General features: G+C 46.1%; 1 protein-coding gene across 15 annotated transcripts in view; it reads right to left on the minus strand.

Moving 5' to 3' along the window:
• Nucleotides 1-521: 521 nt before the first annotated feature.
• The window catches only part of ARHGEF9 (Cdc42 guanine nucleotide exchange factor 9), a 206,395-nt gene continuing 188,692 nt past the window's right edge, over nucleotides 522-18,224 (minus strand). For 13 of the 15 annotated variants that reach the window (XM_051790127.1, XM_051790134.1, XM_051790191.1 and 10 more), the window contains 3 exons: nucleotides 15,636-15,879; nucleotides 14,864-14,932; nucleotides 522-4,401 (listed from right to left, as the gene is read on the minus strand). In XM_051790127.1, the coding sequence (XP_051646087.1) occupies nucleotides 4,220-4,401; nucleotides 14,864-14,932; nucleotides 15,636-15,879 (495 nt within the window). In that variant the 3' untranslated portion in view covers nucleotides 522-4,219. The remainder of the gene's footprint in view (nucleotides 4,402-14,863; nucleotides 14,933-15,635; nucleotides 15,880-18,224) is intronic. The other 2 variants (XM_051790130.1, XM_051790131.1) reach the window with 2 other exon arrangements.

Here is an 18,224-nt window from a genome sequence, read left to right on the forward strand (position 1 = left end):
GGGCAGGAACCTGCTCATTGCCTGTGTCCAGCCCTCTGCAGCAGGGCAGTGCAGGGCCAGGCTCCTTCCCTTGGAAAACCCACCCCCTGTTCTACTTCCACACGCTCCAAAATGGTTCTTGGGTTGCTCACAGCATATTTTGCTGATGTCTGTCCGGAGAGCTCGGCTGTCTTCACATCTCGGCTGGAGCTGAGCAAAGTGCAGGAACAAAAAGCATTTTAAACCCATGTCTCGCAGACTCGATCCCAGCTCCACTCAGAGCAGCCCCTGCCAATGCTGGCAGGGCGGGATGCTGTCAGTGCTCAACCTCCAGCTACTCATTAATCACTTCACTCAGTTCACAGGGAGGACACAGAGCAAGGGGAGGTTGGATATTTCCAGAACATTCCTACTTTTTGGTGGCATATGACTGTCTCAGTGTCCACTTTGCTGCCAGGCTGGGGCCCCACCCCAGTGACTCGTGCTCAGCCTTGGGGGAAGGTGAGACCACTCTGAAGAAAATGAGTTAAAATGCCTTCAGATGCCTTTTCACTTCTTTTTATTTAATTCCATAAATATTTTCATAAGGCTCAGTGTCTTTACAACACTTTTTTAAACACTTTTTTTGTTTTATACACACAACTTTGACACTTGTTTGACAGGGTCAAACAGTCCAATATAAACAAAATAATAAAACTGGCAAGTGCGGATCAGCTGGGTTACCAAAATCCTTTTTTTTCTTTTTTTTTCTTTTTTTTTCTTTTTTTTTTCTCTTACTTTTAAAACCCCAAAAGCACTAAAATATCAGTATTTGGCTTCAAACTAGAATTTTAAAAACCTTTTTTTTTTTTTAAATTCTCTGCTACAAGTCCCTGTCATCATAGTGCCTTTAAACTCCTACAGACTCTTCTTCTTAAGGAAAAATAAGCTTGGTGATGCCATGCAGAACTTACAATAGCTACTAAATATACATGTTCCCTGAAATGTAGCTGCAATGAAAAGATGACAGAGCATAAAGAGAACAAAACCAGAAACCCAAAGCACCACAGTGTACTATCAATAACATTGCAATGGATGGCTGGTGCCCATCCAGAAACTGAAACAAATTTCAAATATATTTCTCTATGTATTATTTTCTATTTACAACTGTTAGATGCACCTAGGTTGGTTCTTGTTTGACTTTTTGGAGAGGGTGGGGAGGCGAAAGTCTTGAATTTAGATCCTCTGTTCTAGTGTCTAGGTCAAGGGGTAATGCATGTCATTTACCTAGGGAAGAAGGTATCTTTATTTTATATATATATATATGTATAGATTCAGCCAGAGAAATACCGTAAACATTTAAGTTTGTTACAACTCTCTTGTTTCTGCACATGGAATGGTAAGTGGGTTCCTCCTGTCTGGCATTGAAATGAAAGTCTGTTATCAGATGCTCAGTCAGATCACCCAATCTGCATCCGTGCCGCTCCCGCCGCGCGGCAGCCCAGCCCTGCTCCCTACTGGAAAAGCCACAGGAGGTGGGAAAGTGGGACCCAGTGCTGGTTCTTCTTTGTGCCAATGCTCCATCTCCTGCAGCACCTCTGGCAATTTATGGAGGGGAAGAGCTTTCCCGGATGCCATTGCCTGAGAGCCAAGCCCCTCTTCCCTCTGGAACACGCGCCTGCAGCTGCTCTGCTCGGGCAGTGCTGGCTCGGGTGGGCTTCCCACTTAAGAAAGAAGCTGCGAGTCCAACAAGTGGCCTTGTCAGATCAAGCGAGTCTTGACTTATGATGCAAATAATGGTGTGGCGGTGGTGTTTCTTTTTTCCTAGTGCTGAATATTTAGGAAGCATCTTCTCATAAAAATTATGGATGTCTCATTCTCACTCTCTGAGGCACAAAACAGTAAATGAACAGGCTTAACTAATGTGCTTGTTACTTTTTTTTCCCCCTAAGCAATTAAAAAGGCATAGGAATAAGTGAAATTTTCATCATGTTGACAACATTTTGGAATCTCTCTCTCTCTCTTTCTCTCTCTCTCTCTCTCTGCATCTCTCCAGCCATTCGGAAAGAGTAAAACATTCCAGTTAACTACCGAGAACCCATCTCATTCACTTCGTTAAATACCCATTCTGTTAAAGAAACAAAATAATATTTGCTACGTATCCCGTATTAAAATCTGACCATAAAAATGCAAAGATACAAAAGAGCATAAAAATAATTTCTGATATAAAATTGGGTTGCTTCCTATTTGGGATTCCTGGTGTTTGGCTGCTGCCTGTCACAGAGGGGCCACTTTTCCACTCTAAAACACTAATCTGGCTTTGCTGGTTACTGATAGTTTCTAGATTAGTCAAAAGTATACGAGAGATTATTTTTTGACTTAGATAAAAATAATGCCACCCTTGCAATATGCCCTGAAATAAAACAGGCTCCATGGAAATAATGAAATCATGCTCTCTGCTCTTCCCATTGTATTTCTTAGAGGCAAAAAAAAAAAAATGTATCTCCACACTCGCTGGCCCGGGGTGCTTATGTGGTGTATCAGATTCAAAGGAAAATGACAAATATCGTGATCAATCACTTTATCCCACATTTTCAAAGGAGTTTGCAGAATGGCTCTGAAAAGGTTTTAAATTCATCTTCTAAATCTGGTTAAACAGTCTCATTTGCCCTAGGAAAAAAAAAATCATCCTTGTCCACAATGGTTTGTTTTACAAGCTTAACATAAGCTTTTGCACTTGCAAACAAATGTACTTAAGGCTGAAATTGTAGGACGTGTCTTTAAAAACAGAGCTGTGAATCTCCAGAGGGAGAAAAAGAGAGAGAAAGAGACCTGGAGTTTGGCTGAATGACTCTAGAGCCCGCGGACACTGATACACCTCTGCGAGCCACAGATGGCCTGGGGGGTGAGCTGAGCACTGCTCTGGATCAGGACACACAACCACGGCTACACCTCTCAGGGCACATCCAGACCTGTCCTGAAAGGCAGCTCTCAGCTCCTCTGCAGCTCGGGGGCTTTACCCAGTAGGTGAACCCCTCTAGGGATCCTTCCACTAATGGGTCACTACTGGCAGCTCACGGGTGTTGGGAGCCAGGGATCTGGGATGCCTGGAGTGGAGCAGGCAGTGAGTGCAGTGAGTCCCCACTTTTGGGACCACTGCTCCTGCAAATGGCAATTAGTGGTTCATTAACCAGGACTGTGCAGGCTGAGTGTGGCCAAGGATAGGACCTTAGTTCCTGAAGATGGAAAACTGGCCATTTGTCGGAGCCTCGTAGCCAATTTTCCTCCAGCTGTGATGGAGGCATGAAGCCATCAGTTTTTAAGCTTTTATCTTTGCACGGAACACAAAGATAGGAGTGGGCTTTTCAGAGTTGTGTCTCAGCTTGAAAAGCAAATAAAATCAAAGATAACCCCAGAGAAACAAAGCTCAATGCGAAAGAAAGAAAAGCTCCTGATATTCTTTTCTCAGTCTTACTCCAAGTGTGAACAAATCACACTGAATTGAGAAAGACAGTGCTTAAAAAATTGCAAAAAATTAACTGAGGAAAACCCATCTCTCACTTCCTAAATAGCTGCTTCCCCTTCTGCTGGGTTTCACCTGCTCACAACAAAACAGTTAAAGCCAGAGAAATACTGCGCAGCGGAGCGGGAGCACAGGGAGCACATCCAGACAGGCACAAGTCAGACCAAGGAATGCAGGACAGGGAATGGGGCCATGTCTTCAGTGGGATGGGGACTCGGGGGACAGTCAAGGGAGGGACGGAGAGGGCGGGAGAGGGAGCAGAGACCTCCCAGCACTCCAAAAAACAAACAACCCCCCCATAAATAAAATCAAAGAAAATATACACCAATGTAGTCCATGAGGAACTTCCATGACGGAGTCACACAAGCGAGAAAGCATTCTGGGATGCCAAGGACGACCAGGATGAAAATGAAGAAAAACAGAAAAAAAAACCAAACAGATGTCCGACCAATGGAATAAAATAAAACAGGTCACATGGTTAGAAATCATTGGTGCTTCCTAGTATCTAGTAGCAGATTACTTCCCAAAAACAACAAAAAAAGTTTTTGGTCCTTCTATATATATATACATATATGTATATATTATTATTTTTAAATGTGTGTATACATATATATATGTATATATATTTAGTTGCAACAGTGCTTCTCCGAAAAAAGGTCCATCTATAAATATAATTTTATTTATTTTTATTTTTAAATTTTAGTTCTTTTAAGTTAAAATTCTCCATCTCTCTAGGTATTATTTTTTGAATGGTGTTAACCTGCTGAAGTTTTGCCAGAATGGTGCCTGGCTGCGTCTGGGTTCGGTGAACTCGAAGACCTGGGACTGGGATATGCCATCTGTCACCATGTATTGTCCCTGATTTAATGGATCCTGGGGTGGTGGGTAGGCTGGAGGAACCGACTTGGAGTAGCTCACACCTGCATCGATGATTGGGGGGAAAAAGAAACAGATCAGTCAAAGAGCAATTGGGTCAGTCGTCTTTCTTTGTCACGCTATCGCCTCTTAACACTCATAACCAGGGTCCCAAACACCGGGGAGATGTGCGAGAGACACAAATCTACGGAGCAACCAGCGCTGCCTGACCTCTCAGCTCCGAGGCTGCCTGTGCTGCACCAAGGCCTGAAGATTTGGGAAAGATCCATTACTTTTGTATCAGCAGAGTTCTGCCCGCCCTCATGGAAAAGTCCTTTGTGACTGAAGGAGCACGGCCACGTGCACTGTCCTGCTCAGATGGAGCCCAATGACCGCAGCGTTCAACCCACTCCACTTCAACACCTGCTGCTTCCAAGCTCGTTTTTCCCCTCCCTCCCAGCTTGACCTGAAACACGGCTGTGCCCACACGCCCCGCTGACCAGCCCCGAGCAGCGCGACCCCGGGGACTGCCCGGCACGGCTCCCGCACCGGGGCGGAGCAGAGCTGCTCTGCAGGAAGGTTGTGCTCATCTGCCTACCAAAGGGAGCTCGTTATCTTCTCTAGGAAGGTTTTAGGACTTTTCCATAGGGTTCTTTTTGAATTCACCAGTCTGGTTTCAGCCCAAAACAGCTGCACACAATGCAGAAAAGGCTAACTCTGCTCAAGCCAAACTGGTAGCAATGGATGCACTGGGAAGGCTACACTTTGGGATCTGGATGTCTAATTCCCACACAGGTAAGCCACAGCTCCTGTGCAGGAATAGGGTGAGGGGATGCTGCCCTTACAGCTTTCCCATGGAAAGGGGGGGCTTCAGCAAGCTGGGGCCTGTGCAAGCCGTTGTAAAGGATGGTGTGGAAAGTACGACTCTGGTTGACTGGAAGTGAAACAGAAGGGATGTGTATCACCACCAAAGCACAGACTACAGGGCACAGTGACACAGTCTGCATATCCTTCCCCTCAACACCGCTGATGAGGGATAACCCCTCCTTCAGCCTCAGGGCAGCGTGACTGTGACCGGCTGGAAACCACAACTCCAGAGAAGGGCAGGAAGGAGAGAGGAGCAGGGCTCTGGAGCAGGCTGCTGTAAGCTCTGGCCATCTCTGGATCCCCTCTGCTGCATGCAGAACTGCTCTTCCTTCTGCGGGGTGTAGGCGTCACGAGGGCCATCCCGAGGCCGCCGCCTGCCCCGGCTTTAACCGCAGGAGCCAAGGTGACTCTGCCCAAGCAGCTCAGGGTCCTCATCTGGAAAAGCGGGATGGCAGCACCCACCTACCTCACAGGAGGGATGTGAAGCTAAATTAATTAATGTTTGTAAAACACTTTGAGATCCTCGGCTGGGAAGGTGCTAGAGAAGGCAAAATACGGTGATTAGCACCCAGGTACCACAGCAAGGTGTGCACAAGAAATGCGTTCGCAGTCCTACCCACACACAGACACACCGGGGCCGGGCTGGCCGGGCACAGGACGGCTGCACACGGGTGGCACTTACACACAGGGGAGAAGCCTCACAAGGGGCACTCATGGAGCTCACCACACAACTTTTGACATGGTGCTGCACTGTCCTTTTGGATACAAGCTAAGGCTTTAGTGTGTCTTTAGGAAAGAGGATCAATTCGCTTCCCCTTGCTATAGAATTTAGGAATCAAGGGTTAAAATCCTCAAAAGGCTCAGACCGAAAGGAGATGTCATCTTGACTATGTTTAACTCATTTCTCCTTCTTTACTATCTCTGTCCACTGCAGGGAGTAACCAAGATCTATTCTTGCAGTGAACAAAAACTGCTCCATGATTCATCCTTATGAACCTTTAACAAATTCATCACAGTTAGTATTTCAAACTTATTTGAAAAGATCAACCTGGAGATGTTCTGCATTTGTATCTACATGATGGAATAGTTACTCATCGGGGAGTTTTCTACTCTGTCTTCCCTAGCTCCTGTTTCCCACAGAAGGCCTGCAGAGCAGAGGGCAGCCCCAGAGCCCTTGCTGTCCTGGGGTCACAGCTGGGCAGGGGCAGTTCTGGGATACCTGACACAACTTCTGTACCATGCTGGTTGGTAGGTCCCAAACAGCAGTTTGAATTTCTCACACCATGTGACTGAAGCAGATGATGTCCCACAGGGGCAGAGCACGAGCTTGAGCTCATTTCTGCCATTCCATCTCTTCTGCCACTGTCCTGCTTGGAGCTGCCTTGCTCCAGGCAGGACAATGTGGGGACAGTGAGACCAACGGCAGAGTCTGCTCTGGAGGACAAACTCTAACCCTGAACCCACACAGGAGTGTCGACATCCTCCTGGAGGCCACCAGCCCTTGGTGCCTTGGCCAATTTTCCCAGCAGAGACTGGTGAGCAATTTTAGGGTCTGTGGGAAGGTTAGGATCTGCTACAGGTCCCTTACATGGCTAGAGCTGGAAAATAAATCTTCTGGTTTGGTCGACCCAGGGGACCAGGAATTACTTCAAAGGCAAATAGTCCTTGTACCACCAAAATTAATGTTCTACAACAGAACAGAGCTACTAAGGGGGATACAGCACTTGTTTTTAGCTTTGGAAGACATTAACCCCACATTAATGACATGGCCCAATGGCTTTGGCATCCTGTGGTTGCAGAGTAGCAGTTAGCCCTGTGCTGCAGCCGAGCTGGGCTGAGCTCTTTACTGTCCCTAAACCAATTTGTGGAGGATGAACTAATGTATTTTAATGATCATACAGAAATGCTAAAAAATGTCCTGGATCAGCAGAATGTTATGCACTTGGAAGGCTGAAGACAAAGAGAAAGGACAGTCTGGCTGACATCCTCTGACACTGATGGAGTTACACTGCAAAGAATGGAATCCATAGTCCGTCTTCTCTAAGAGAAAAAAGGCAGACTCCCCTGGCCAGATCACTAGCAAACCCCATTCAGTTCTTTCCCAAAACAGCCTTTTTGGTCAAAACTCCTGAAAAACGTCTATCCTTGCTTGAAACAGACCCATGCACACACTGCCACTTCCCTCAGTAAAGCAGCTCAGACTCCTCACAGTTGTATGTGTGGCCCTGTGTGAGGATCTGGGCTACTGGCATTAACATCTGGGCTGGGTGAATGCCAAAAGCTCCTGGTTGGTTCTACTTGCATAAGCAGCTGAAGGTTTGCATATTTATCATATTTATCAAGTGGCCTAAACAATCAAAGCTGTGGATCTCAATGACATGCATCATCACTGGGGGGTTGGAATGCAGATAAAGCCACTGTGCTCTGGCAAGTCAGGCTGATAATTCCAGAATGCACTTCCTTGTGCAACTGTGAGACAGCACTTTGCAATAGCTTGAGGTGCCCCAAGAATGACTTTTAAATATTTTTTTGAACAAACCCATGTTCTTGACAATGTGGAACACAGAAATTGGGGGCTGGGAGGCAGAAAGATCCATCTAATCTGCACATCTTCAAATACTGAGAAAGAGCACTAGCAATTCTGGGAAAAAGGCAGGTAGGTATTTTTGTCTTCTGCTCTAAAATGGTTTGTTCCCTCATCAGAACTTGGGGCTGTTGTGCAAAACTGTCTCTTGAGGGATATCTTTTTAATATTCGAAGCCATAACTCCACTGCAATTGAACAGAAAGAAATGAGCAAAGCTCTTTTCCAAGACAATTTTGGGCTGTGTGGCAGACAGAATTCAAAGCACAAAGGGAAAGAATCGATAGATAAGTAATGATTTCTAGGCACAGCTGTGTCAGAACACAGCTCTACCCCCATGACCAGACCTGGAGCTCCTTCTGCTGGCTCATGCATAATTCTGCACTGTGGCTGCAGCTGCACAGCAGGGTTGTGGGGAGCTGCTCAGAATGAGAACAAGAAAACTCCCAGATTTATAATTTGGCTAGACAAAACTGGTAACAGAGACGCTGCTCTGTCAGTTGAAATCATGTCTTTTTTTAGCACTAGGCAGCGTCACTCGGAGTCTTTCGGATTTCTCAGCTCAGAAGACGACAATTAAAAAGACTTAAAACTGTCTCTTTTTTTCCCTTCTAGGTTTTGTTTTGTTTTTGTTTTCCAAAGTGTCTCTTCTACTTGAGGTTACAACATGATTTCAGTAGCACTTGAAGATTGAGGAGCATGCTGTTAACTCACAGGCAATGCACGGACACGTGCAGACGGATCATACAGCAGGACACGACACGGCACCCTCCCAGAGCTCACACAAACATATACAGAGTGCACACAGATCTCTTCCACATAACCATGGAAATAGCTTTACAAGCTGCTTATTCCATCCTCAACCTGTAAGATTTTAGCTTACACTTCGATAAGGAGCTATTTCACTTTTCCTCTACCCAGCTGTCCAGGTGTCACACTGTCCATTAGCCAGAGTGGGGGACAATGCCATGATCAACACTTGGGTTCTGCACTGGCTGAGGGGGGGCTGCTGGGAGGAAAGGGAGCAGTGCTGCACTGAGGAACCTTCCAGCTCCCTCTGAGCTCAAGGGCAGCTCAGCCAACTTGCATCTTTCAGAAGCCATGCTCAAAAATCCCATCAATTCTGTTTTCTCCTGAAGAGTGTAACATGGGGAAGCCAGGGACATGCCTCAAGAGCACTAATTGTTGTGTTAATTACTCCTGCAATAGCAACAAGCTTAAGGTAAAGAAACAAGCAGTACTGGTCGAGTGGGTACAGCCCTTTGTCCTTCCGCAGCACATTTCAACAGAGGATCTCAAAGCACGATTCACCAGGTCCCTGTTAGGTTTAGGGCTGGTAAACTGTGATGTGTCTGCTATTAGTTCTCCCTGATTGCAGCCCTACAGAAGGAGAGGTGGGTGGCAGCTGTGAACAGGATCTATCCTGAGCAGCTGTGGACTGGTTTACACCTCCTGCTGAACCACCCAACTCACTTTTCAACATATCTGCCCATCTCAAGAGGAATTTGGGTGCCTTAGCCATGGCTCTTCACACAGCTGGGGATTTTACTTAACAGTCTGGCCCAGGCAGGTATTAATGGGATGGTACCAGTGAGGAGAACATACCTCAGCTCCCTTTTCTAACCACTGACCTCACGTCTCTGTTCAGGAGGAAGGGGGAGGGAAAAGGACTGACTGCAGCTTGAGAAATCCAACAGAGGAAACAGTCATCTCGTGTCCTGGATGTTCCCGAGCCAACCACAGTATCTACCTACACACACTGAGGTAACTCAACCTTCCTGAGTCTATTTATCCAGTCTGTTACTGCAGCCTGATGTCATTAGAGCAGACAGTAAGATAATGATTCCTCATGTGATAAGAAAAGCTAATCGAGGCAAGACAAGAATGATATGGGGGCTTTATCAATCAAAGCCAGGTGAAAACTAATTTATCCCATCCTGTGTTTATACAGCCTCCCTCTCCTGCAGCACTCTGCAGGCTGATCACAAAGATCACCCTGTGGGTTTCACTGACAGGAGGAAATCAGTTCAGCCATGAAAATCCTGAAAAGCTGCCTCTTCTGGGAAGCAGCACTGCCCCTCACCAAGGTGAAGTGCAGGAGTACTTGGGCTGACAAACTTATTTCAGTTGGAACCTCAACGTGTCATTGATGTTGACACCTGGTCCCTTCAAACAAGTACCACTAACACCTCACCAAAAATCTGCCCTGCAGCACGTGCTCAGCAGAGTCACTGGACCATACTCAGAGGTCTACCAGCCAAGAATTTACTCTCGATTTGCCTTAGCTTGTAGATCTGATGTTCTCAGAAGATATTACTGCCTCCAGCTGGGTTCCTGATGCCTGCAGCAAGCAGCACACTCTCTGTACTGCTGTGGGATGGTGCTTGTGGACCCACAACACGAGCACTGCAGTGGGCAGGGTCTGGGTTTTACAAGAAATGGGGTAAGCTCTGAGGTTCCCCTGAATCTGTGGGGAAATCCCACTGAGAACACGATTAGCTCTGTTCTTTCACCTACTGTGCTGTAAAAACGGGAAGTGACCCTGATTATCCGAAAATGCAAATGCCCCTCTTTGTTTCCAAGGGTTATTCTGTGCTTGCTCAGGCTCCTGTAATCCCCCGAGTCTGTGCCTAGTGCGTGAATAGGATGGGGAAACATGTCAGGGCCACGTCAATCTTGTCAGCAAGATGCAGTAAAACAGGTTTCAACACTCCAGAGAACCACAGGAGGCACCGGCAGTCCCTGTTCCCTGGTCAGCCCTGCCCCTGCCAGCTGGCACAGGAGCACTGACGGGCAGCCCCTGCTCTGCTGGGCGCACATGCTGGGAGAGCTTCAGGTGCTGAAGGGTGAGAAGTCAGAAAGAAGCTGTTGCATGTCTGGGTCGGGGTTTTCATGACATAGTTTGCTGTGAGCTCAAGTGATCGGGCAGGAATAAATTAGCAGGAAAATCCAGTGATTCAGAGGGTGTTTCATGACAGGCCAAAGCACCTCATGCTGGCTGATGATTTAACCCCTGCTGGGTGTGCACAGCTGAGTATTCATGGCCATGTTTGGTGCCAGCACCCTTCTCAGCTCAGGGACGGGGCGATCCTGAGTAAATCTATGCGTCCCTCCTTCTAAAGGCTTGTCTGGGCTGAAGGCATCTGCTTTGGGGAAGCTATGCACAGTGCAGAGGGGAATACACAGGGCAGGGAGAAGGGCATGAAGGAGCTGGCTCACAGTGTGGGGCTGAAGAGCTCTCCTGGAGTGGGAAATCCTCCCAGCTCACACTAAGGTCACTTCTCTAAATCTGAGCAGATATTTTATTTTCCAAAGTGAAAGCATCACTGGGAAATGGTGCATTAAGAATGGAGTCTCCTTCCTGGGAGAACCTCTCATTCCCTGACACCCCTGGCTGGCAGCTTCTAGGAATATAAGCAAATATCCCTGTCCTGCATGGGACCAGATCTGGACAGAACTGGGGATCAGGAAGGTATCAGGAAGGGAACTGAATGTTCCTGCAGGCTGCAAACACTAATTCTTGGGGGGAGATGACAAGTGGCCTAATGGAGAGAGGCACTCCAGGAGCCATCTGTTTCTACATGCTTAGAAATGGAAAAAGTACCCTGGATTAACCTGTGGCTAAGGATGGACTGGAGATCCACAAGAGACCTGCTTTCAAGGGAACTTTAGACCTGTTTCCACTGCTCTAATCGATAACAAGCACAGTGCTGGAAGCACAACCCAATGCCATCATCCCTCTGCCGTGTCAGTATAGGCAGTGGAAGTTCTCAGTGGGACCTGGACTATCTGCAAAGATCCTGCACACTTGGCTGCCTGTGGCCTGCAAAGGGCTGCGGGGGTTTTTGTTGTTTTTGTTAAGTCAAGACAAATAAAATTCTCTTGTTACTTTACTACTTCTAGGAGACACCACACTGAATTCTATTCCCAGTTCCCACACTGACACTGAAGGAATCTAAAGGGTAACAACCAAGAGGCAAAATCTTGAACAATCAATGCAAAAGGAAAAAAACAGCAACCAGCCCTTTTCTGTCTGTGAGGTGCAGAGCCAGCGGTACCCATTTACTGTATAGCTAATGGACTTAAAGAAGGCCAAAAATTGGTTTAATGCTGTCTTAAGGCACCTGATCTAATGACATTTTGTTTTGCCCAGTCCAATAAGTAGTGCAAATCCTGGGCTGTTGCTGAATTCTGCCCTTGTGCACCATTAACTGGGTCTGGCAGGGAGTCTGGCCCTGCACACATCGTGTGCAGCCATGAGGGTCAGGAGGGGCTGCTGCCAGGGGACCCCACAGAGGACCCTCAGGTGCGGATCAAAAACTTCTCAAAAAGTTGTGCTCTCAGTCACCTGGATAAAGGTTCTGTTAGTTTAAAAAGCAGAGTTTTAAGGCTCCTGCTGCTGCTCTCAGCTACTCCCAGTGCCTCTCCCTAGCCTGCTGCAGCCAGCAGCAGTTTAAACGCCTCCTCTTCAAACACATGCCAGCCAGCTCGAGAGCAATACTTCTGGGAGGTATGGTACAACAGTGCATGAAATAAGCAGCAGTTTATACTATTTGAAAAATGTTTTTCTGCTTCACCTCTAACAAAGTTGATTGCATTTTCCATTTCACCTCCTTCACGGCTTTTCTCTCTTCCTTAAGTGTTCTGTGACAGGGGAATTACCATGGTTTCCCATTTAAGAGGTGGAGGAAACAGCTGAGATAATCCAGGAACAAGTATGTAATAGGCACCCGATGACACGGGAGCAGAGCTCGCGACACGTCGGGCCAGGCTGTGGAGCTGTCAAACCCTGCTGTAGCCACTGAGACCATCCTGCAAAGCCTGCATTTAAGTGAATTAATAGTTCCATTGAAGTATTCCCTCTCCTGAAGGGCTTCACTGCTTTCCAGGTATAACTGATGCTCCAAAACCCACCTAAAGCTCTTTCTGACCCTTCTGTCATGCCATGGGAGGGCAGAGGCAGCAACCCCTGGCACAGGCACACCTCTCTGCCTGCTCCTAAGCCTGAGCCCTAAGTGTCTGCCAAGGTCTTGGCAAAAAAAATGTTGTCAATATTTGTAAAATGCGTATGGCAAGATTCAAAAAATCAGTCACTAAAAGCCAGCTCTCAGGTATTTCCTCCTACCTCCCCCTTCTGAGCAGTGCCAGCAGCTCCCTGCTCCAGCAGCCTCTAGGCCTGGGCACAAGACAAATCACAGAGTAACAAAACGAAGGGTTTTCAGCAAAATCTTCAGTGTCAATACTTAATTAATCTGAGTGAGACTGGGCTACGATCACCACAGTGCAGGACAAAGCAAACAAAGCTACTGTTTTAACGACCCTATTTCTTGTTTTTCAGATTCTGTATCTTAAAAACAACCAGGCTGTGCTTGACTTGGTGCTGGGATGTGACTGAACTTCTGTCTGACTCGAGGACTTAATCTCATAAAAAGAACTGCCAGTGCTACAGCCTAAGCTCGTTCTTCACTAAAGAAATGCTGACTGGTGCTTTAGGAGCTAATGAGTTTTATAGTCCAAGAAGCCTAAGATAACAACCCCTCTTTTTTCATCTCAGAGAGAAAGAGAGAGAAAGACAAAGAGAGAAGACAGAGAGCAGTTGCTGTGTAAGACATAAGTCCTGTTGGGCATATTGTATTTGTCAGGATGCAAGTCCAGTGATTTACGTGGAAGTAACAAAGGCATGCTCAGGCACCTCTGAACTGTGTTCCTTAATGGCTGAACAGTACAATTATTAATTAATGCCTTAATTAATTAATAATATAATTAACTGAACAGCAAGTAATAATTTAAACTGGTTTTGTCATGGCAATCATGCAAGTCTGATTCTCTAATTTCCCAGTTGCCACAACCCCTGTGATTGGTTCCGTGCTGAGGGATGAACATGCAGGTGGTGAGGGGGACTCTGTGACCACAAGCTGGTGACAATGGCCACTCCTGCCTGAAGCACAGGTACCCTGTGTGAGGTACCTGGGCCTGGTTTTGGGGTGTGCACACTCTGAGCTCAGAAAATCTGACCAGGAGAGTTTTTAGAGAACATCTTAGAAGACGACATAGGAAGTTAGTAGAGAGGAGAAGACTAATGACAATGGAGAGACACAGCAAACCAAGGAGTTTACAGCTGGCCTGGCAACCACTCCTGGACCAGCAAAGCCAGTACACAACAACAGGTGAGGCAGAAAGCAAAGAGCTCCTTCAACTTCTGAAAAAAAAACCCACTGCCTGCGCACAGCGGGGACAAACCTGCCTGGGGCTGACTCGAGCCCAAGCAGTGACAAGTTCTCTCAACACGCATTTATAGGCCTAGTTGTGCCATGGAACTTTGGTACTGAATCGATATGTCTATGACATAGTGAAGCTTTTGAGAACTTGAAAGATGACCTCTCTGACTTTCCCTCTGTGTTCAGTATTTCCAAACCTGTAGCTGCAAGAGTTATTGCCAGAGATAATAAACGCTGGCCTTTGCCAGTTGTGATTCTGCCTAATACCTGGCATGGCATTGATTAGTTGGTTGTACCCTGCCTGGGTGGGGAAATGAATCTGACACTCAAGAAATATAATGTCTTTACTAAAACACTTTATTTCCTAAAGCTGATACTACTGTGCTGTCCTTAAAAAGTTACAGGCAGCCCCAGGAAACAAGAGTGTCCCCTTTCCAGAAGCAGGAAAGGGGTAGCTCCCTCCCCAGTTCCAGCATTTTAGTCATCCTTCTTTTTTTGCTTAATGAGAGACTTTGGGAATTAGCAGAACCTCTACACACCTCCGCACTCACTCCCATTTCCGCCTGAGATAAAACAACTGAGATAGATTTCTGCCCCCAGGGACAGCTTCTGGACATCAGACTGGAGACACGAGATCAAATTCATCTCTGGTGCCATTCCACTGGCTTCAAGCACATTCGACCAGAGATTAATTTGGCCCACAGATACATTAAGAAAGGATACAAAGCACAAACGGTATTTTATAAAAAAAGAGCAGGGGAGAGGGAAGTTCAAGGGGACTCTGGATCCTAACCCAGCAGGATTCAGCCCAGCCCGCTCCACCCTCACATCACCAGGCACAGAGCATGTTGCCGGTTACCTTTTTGCTTACTGACTTTCTTTACTGTCATTGCCGCTTGCCGCTTTTGATTTTCAGAAATTTCAAAGCCTGGAAAAGGGAACACGGCAAACACAATTCAGAAGGTTGCTTACAAAGCCTTGGGGGTTTTTTTGGGGGTGGGGGGATGCCCTGCACTGTTGGGCAAACACAGAAGGCCCCAAGCGGGCAAGGATGGCCCAGTGAACTGAGGGTATGGGTGTGTTCTACTGAAAAGCAGTTTTTCCTTGAAGGACAGGCCTCTTTATAATCTCACTTGTGCAGGGGCTGTATGAAAAGTAATATTAGACCCATTATTATTTATACAGTAGCATAAATATGCCCAGTGCTTTACAGCTGAGCACCAAACTGAGCCTGAACTGTCACTGGTTACAGTCAATGGACGGGCTGATGAGAGGGGAGGGCACGGCTGGGAAGTCACTGACTCTGCTGCCCCCCCCACACTGCACGAGATATAATCAGAGCAGAATGGTGCAGCCAGGAGACACTGAAGTCAGATGGCCAAAGACTTCCTTCTCCCATATACTTATGGCGGTCCAGGCTTGAAGCTGGACCTCAATTTATTTATTGAGGGCCAAAAATAACAGTAGCTGAATTGGAAAGAGACCTGTTTATGACTATGAGAGCAACCAAGGACATTTCAGTAAGACTGAACTGTAATTCTACTACATAAAAATGTCAGCTTCTCCACCCACTGGGGCTAAGTTAAACATTACCAACAATCTCCTTTCAGATTCATTTCCATATTCCTCACCTATCTTTTCATCTTCTTTTACCATCTTCCTTTCTTCTCTGAAAGCTCTAAGCCATCGTAACTTCTCCTCCAGTTTCTTGGCAAAGAATAAGTGCATTTCCTCAGTCTCCTTGTTATGAAGTTTGAAGGCATTCTTCATGCTGACATTGAAGTCATCATCTCTCCCATCGTCTATATCCATCACTTCATATTTATCCATGTCTATGCGCCCTTTGTAATACAGAATATCTCTTCTTATCAGATCCTACAGAGACAAAAGGAGAAAGGGTTGATTGTAGGATGCTCATTGAGCCTGAGCTCAGCAGGAAATTCCTGGGAGAGCTGAAGAAAACAAAGAAATAATGGTGCAACCTGGCCAGGTTCTTCAAGCCTCACCTGTTGTGAACACATTTCTTGCAAACAGGGTAGATCACAGGCAGAGAAGAACAAAATACACCTCCTTGTGCTGCAAAATTCAGCTTGTGGCCATGAAGAAATGCCTCTGAGTAGGAAACACGGTTCCATCATTTCCCATGATGGGAGGTTCTGTTCCATGGGACGAGAACCATAAGACACAGGCCACTGGCCTGACGGAATTCCTGTGCTGCGAGCCAGGTGTACAAACAGAATGCAGCCATGTTTGGTAGTGCAGACTGGGTAGTGCAGATCTGTTTTCCAAACACATTCCCAGAGCCAGGGGAGACAGGTCTCAGCCCTTTCTCCTTGGAACCCATTTCCCATTCGCACACAGCTCACTGGTGAGAAATCACCCCGATCCTCAGGCCAAAGCACTCCTAACCTATCTCTGTCTCATTACACCCTGAATTTAACCTCTTGATCCAGCTTAATATTTTCTTTTTCCCTCCTTGATATTTATAACCTTTTCAACCAAACCTGTTCATGTTCATCTCCTTCCTCAGTTGGTTACTCCTTTTTGTTGAGCAGCAGCTTATTTCTCTATGTCGGGAAGGGAAAAGTAAATTTTGTACTGCCTTTACTAGAACTACTCTGGATTTATACCAGTTTAAGAGGAGAATTGGCCCCACATCTCTATGTCTTTACAGGAGAAGATAACAAAAGATGATCCTCAGAAAAAAATGTTAATTCTATAGTCATGACCACACAAAGTCATTCAAGTTTCAAGGCACACATATTTAGAACACCAAACTCAGCAACACACAATCAAGATTTCCTTCCTCTAACCACTCTCAAAAGCCAATATTTAGGTATATTAAATCAATTTAACCTAAGTACCTTTGGATTTTTGAGATAAATATAAAGATGAATGTATGTCAAAGGATTCATTTAAGAAGAAAAATTAAATCAATGTACAGCATTTATTTACTCAAATAATATTTAGCAGCGAGGTTTTTTAAAGATAGGCAGTAGGTATAACTTTAAAAAAATTAATCTTGAAAAATAAACTCTACACCATAATTTATTTAGCAAACTTGCACCTTGCTCATGGATCTGCCAGACAGTATTAATTCTCATTAGACAGGGCACTGGCGAGAAGCTTTAGATCCTGACTCCTTCCCCTGGAATGTTCTGGGCAGGGGGGAAATTCCATTAACAAATCTCTAGTAGAAACACCTTCCTCTAGTGCAGGCTCTGAGCAGTGATGCTGTCCAATACACCAAAAAGGGTATTTCAGGCTGAATAGGCAACAGAATATCTTTTCTGTTTTGTCCTAACTTGGGAAATTGCTTCTTTCCCTCTGTGCCTGGGAAAGGCTGTAAGCATCACACAGGACCTGATCAATCCAATCGATACCACACACTGTGTTTAATGTGAGTGTGGGGCTCATCTGTAGAAATAACATTTATCTCCACCACACTCTCAAAAAAACTTGATCCCAAATCTCACAGGAACCAAGATGTGCTCCTTAAATTAGCTGTACAACAGCCACTCTCCTTCCCACTGATCCTGAGGACTTGCAGAACACCACCTGAACAGACCATGCTCGTGATGGCATGGGTGAAGAGGAATCCACAGAACTTTTCCAGGCAACTCTCATGATTGTGTAGATTTGTTCATGAAGGTATTACAAGAATAAAGAATCACAATCTTCCTTCTCATCAGGCTCTGTGTGTTGGCTTTTTCCCTACACACACTCAATACATTTTTCCCCTTTTATCTCTCTGATTTTGACTCAGAAAACATTATGAGCTATTTTTAACAGCTAATACCAAGTGAATGCTTTAATAGCTTTGCGCAGAGGACAGTCCCTGGGTTTGGAGGTGTCTGCCTGAGCTGCTCCATATGTTTCCTCTCCCAGGCTGAGGCTCTTGCAGAGCATCTCCAAGGCTCCTGAGCTCCGCAGGTGCTGCTGAGTACTGGATGTGAAGGTAACGGCGCTGCCTGGGAGGTACTGCAGGAGCAGTGAGGAGATATCGGAATCCTGCAAGGGCTTCTGGAAAAAAAATGGCCCCACAGAATATTATGGTTGGTGAAATGCAATAGTTCAGCTGCTGAGCCTGCAGAGAACACGAGGAAGAAACGCCATGGTTTGCCCTTGAGCGCTGAGCAAGCACAGGGGAAAGGAGGGAAAGACAACAAGCACAAAGCTCCTGTCTGCCACTTTACTGCCATTGGAGGAGAAGGCTCAAT

Source organism: Manacus candei, unplaced genomic scaffold (genome assembly GCF_025592945.1).
Source record: "Manacus candei isolate 608988 ecotype Guabito, Panama unplaced genomic scaffold, ASM2559294v1 h1tg000003l, whole genome shotgun sequence".
NCBI classification, from domain to species: Eukaryota; Metazoa; Chordata; class Aves; order Passeriformes; family Pipridae; genus Manacus; species Manacus candei.